Source organism: Pterocles gutturalis, unplaced genomic scaffold (genome assembly GCF_000699245.1).
Source record: "Pterocles gutturalis isolate BGI_N339 unplaced genomic scaffold, ASM69924v1 scaffold31771, whole genome shotgun sequence".
NCBI lineage: Eukaryota > Metazoa > Chordata > Aves > Pterocliformes > Pteroclidae > Pterocles > Pterocles gutturalis.
The window spans coordinates 1-3,113 of NW_010106663.1; the positions used below are offsets into that span (position 1 = coordinate 1).

The window sequence follows — 3,113 nt, forward strand, 5'->3', positions numbered from 1 at the left end:
GAAGCGACAGCGCCTGGAAGCTGTGAAGAAGCTTAACTTTGGTGCAGATGATGCGTTGGTTCCTGATGTCCTCCAGGATGCTGGTCCAGCGGCACCTTCTGCTCCCCAGACTGTCAGGTTGAACCCCACTTTTAGCAGGGAAACCTCCGGTGGGGTTCGAGGGCTTTTTCCCTCTTCCCTGCTAAAGGAATATGTTATTCTCTAGCTTGGACCACCTGGAGATGAGCGGCATGGTCCCTCTCCAGACCACACCACCCTCCGAGAAGAAGCGGGTCCTCAAGCGCCCACCCATCCTTGAGGATTACATCAACGTGACGTCCACCGAGGGCACCAGGGTCTTCATGGTGGTGAGAGATGATCCTTCCAGGACAGGAGTGGAGGTAAGGCAAAGCTGGGTTTGCTTCTCTGTGACCTCCATCTGGTTCAGGAGGAGATTTTTGGAACATGAAATGTTTGTGAGTATCGATATGAACGTTGGGTGTGTGTCTTCTGCTCCTTGCAGCTCCCTGATTCCCTTGGCTGGAACGCGCGCCGGCTGCTCCACTTGCTGGGGGTGCCTTTCTCCTACCTGAAGGAGCAAGTGGGTGAAGAGGTATCACATCTTCTACCGACCTTCCCATCTTCCCATCCCACCTCCGGATAGCTGCAACGTTGGCTCCCAAATCCCCGATCCCCCCAGTCATGGTTTATTGGCACATCTCTGACCCCCCTCTCGCCCTCTTTGTGCCCAAGCGTCGAAGGCGCGTTCTGGAGGCGTCGCAGCACCTGACGGAGATAATAAACAGGTGAGACCGTGAGCCAGCACTGTGCCCTCGTGGCCAGGAAGGCCAATGGCATCCTGGGGTGTATCAGAAGGGGGGTGGGCAGTAGGTCAAGAGAGGTTCTCCTCCCCCTCTACTCTGCCCTGGTGAGACCGCATCTGGAATATTGTGTCCAGTTCTGGGCCCCTCAGTTCCAGAGGGACAGAGAACTGCTGGAGAGAGTCCAGCGCAGAGCCACCAAGATGATGAAGGGAATGGAGCATCTCCCTGCTGAGGAAAGGCTGAGGGAGCTGGGTCTCTTTAGCCTGGAAAAGAGGAGAGTGAGGGGTGACCTCATCAATGTTTATAAATATGTAAAGGGTGAGTGTCAGGAGGATGGAGCCAGGCTCTTCTCTGTGACATCCAGTGATAGGACAAGGGGCAATGGGTTCAAGCTGGAACATAGGAGGTTCCACTGGAATAGGAGAAAAAACTTCTTCACGGGGAGGGTGACAGAGCACTGGAACAGGCTGCCCAGAGAGGTTGTGGAGTCTCCTTCTCTGGAGACATTCAAAGCCCGCCTGGATGTGTTCCTGTGTGATCTGATCTAGGTGTCCTGCTCCGGCAGGGGGATTGGACTAGATGATCTTTCGAGGTCCCTTCCAATCTCTAACATTCTGTGATTCTGTGAGATGCTGGGATGAAATCCCACTCCTGTCCCTGCCGCGTTGTCGGATGCGGCTCCCAAGGTGCTCCAGTGGGGTCCAGGTTTTGGGCCCCTGTGAGCAGAGGAGCATCTTCACCCTCAGCATCCCCAGCTTGGGAAGTCTGGGTGTAATTCCCTGCCCCAACTCCCTGGCAGGTTTGGGGCAAGTTCATTCTTCCTTGCAGTTGCCTCGAGAGTGAGACCAGCACCGAGAGCCCGGAGCCAAGCAGCGAAGCGGAGCCGGCAGCTGAGGAGGAGTCTGGGCTGCATTGCCTCTGGGTGGACAAGTTCACCCCCCGGAGCTACCTGGAGCTGCTCAGTGATGATGTGAGGTGCTGGGATGAGCGGGGTTGGGGCTTGTGTGGGTTCAGCACTTACAGAACTCTCTGTGATGCTGTAGGATCGCGGTTGTATGGTGCTGCCTTTGATCGCGGGGCTTTCCAGAGCGCTGGCTTCTGGGGGGGTCTGTTGGTGTCAGCCCTCCCTGGGGGGTCTGTCGGTGCCAACCCTGTCCAGGGGCTGTCCTGCTGCGGGGAGCTTGTGTTGGGGGGTTTCAGCTGTAGGCTGTGGAACGTGTGACAAAAGAGATTGTGGAAGATGACTAAAATAAGATAAAAAAGATTGGGTGGACTTTAGCCAGGAATTGTTGGCTATTTTGATTTTTTTTTAAATATTAGAAGTTTTGTAGGGGATTGGAAATGATGGAAGAGGCTGAGAAGCGCTGGGTTGAGCCAGGACAGACGAGGGACAGCAGGGCTGGGGCTGATGTGACTTGTCCTGGGTTGCCCCACGGGAAGGTGGCTGAGCTGGGAAGGGACACAGCGTTCCCAGAGCGTCCCGCAGAGATGCTGGGTGGAAACGGGGGTTTGACGGGGTTTTCTTGCCCGACATGCAGTACACCAACCGCTGCCTCCTGAAGTGGCTGAAGCTCTGGGACACGGTGGTGTTCGGGAAGGAGAAGGCTGTGAAAAAGGCCAAGCCCAGCGCCGAGGCTCATCCCCCACTCCATCAGCCCAAGGAGCAGCAGAATAAATGGAAAACGAAGGTGCAGCTCACCGAGGAGATCCTGGAGGCTGAGCTGGACCAGCACAAGAGACCCAAGTACAAGGTGGGAGGACAGGAGGCCACTGCGGTGGGTCTTCCCTCTTCTCTTCTCTTCTCTTCTCTTCTCTTCTCTTCTCTTCTCTTCTCTTCTCTTCTCTTCTCTTCTCTTCTCTTCTCTCACCTTCTCTTCTCTTCTCTTCTCTTCTCTTCTCTCACAGATCCAGGAAAAACTGGATTCCTTGTTTTTTCTTAGCGAAAATAGAATTTTCTCATTTCTTTTTCTGTTTGGGCTTGAATAATGTGATAACAAGGAGAGGGGAACAGACTTCCTTCAGCCAAATTAAATGGGGCAGTTGAGGAAAGATGCACCCTTTTCAGCAGAGCTTGGTCCTGGCTTTATTTGTTAGGGGCAGACAGAACATGCCTTTGATTGAGAGTTTCTGCATCTGGAAAAGAGCAATGATGCTAAAGGGAGCAGAGATCACAGAGAGATTGTGCCAGGATGACTCTGCCACCTCTGAGAGTTATGTTCTCCTTCCTCCAGTGACTTTCCCTTTTCCCAGTATGTCTGCAAGCCAGTGCAGCAGCTCCCAAGGGCTGCACCAGACCGGTGTGCAGGCTGC

General features: G+C 54.3%; 1 protein-coding gene across 1 annotated transcript in view; it reads left to right on the plus strand.

Annotated features, from left to right (window-relative positions):
- Positions 1–4: 4 nt before the first annotated feature.
- Positions 5–3,113, plus strand: part of CHTF18 (CTF18, chromosome transmission fidelity factor 18 homolog (S. cerevisiae)) — a gene marked incomplete at both ends in the record, with an annotated part of 4,218 nt that continues 1,109 nt past the window's right edge. The window contains 6 exon segments of the mRNA XM_010087857.1: positions 5–117; positions 206–380; positions 503–592; positions 733–785; positions 1,632–1,773; positions 2,342–2,554. Coding sequence (XP_010086159.1) covers positions 5–117; positions 206–380; positions 503–592; positions 733–785; positions 1,632–1,773; positions 2,342–2,554 — 786 coding nt within the window.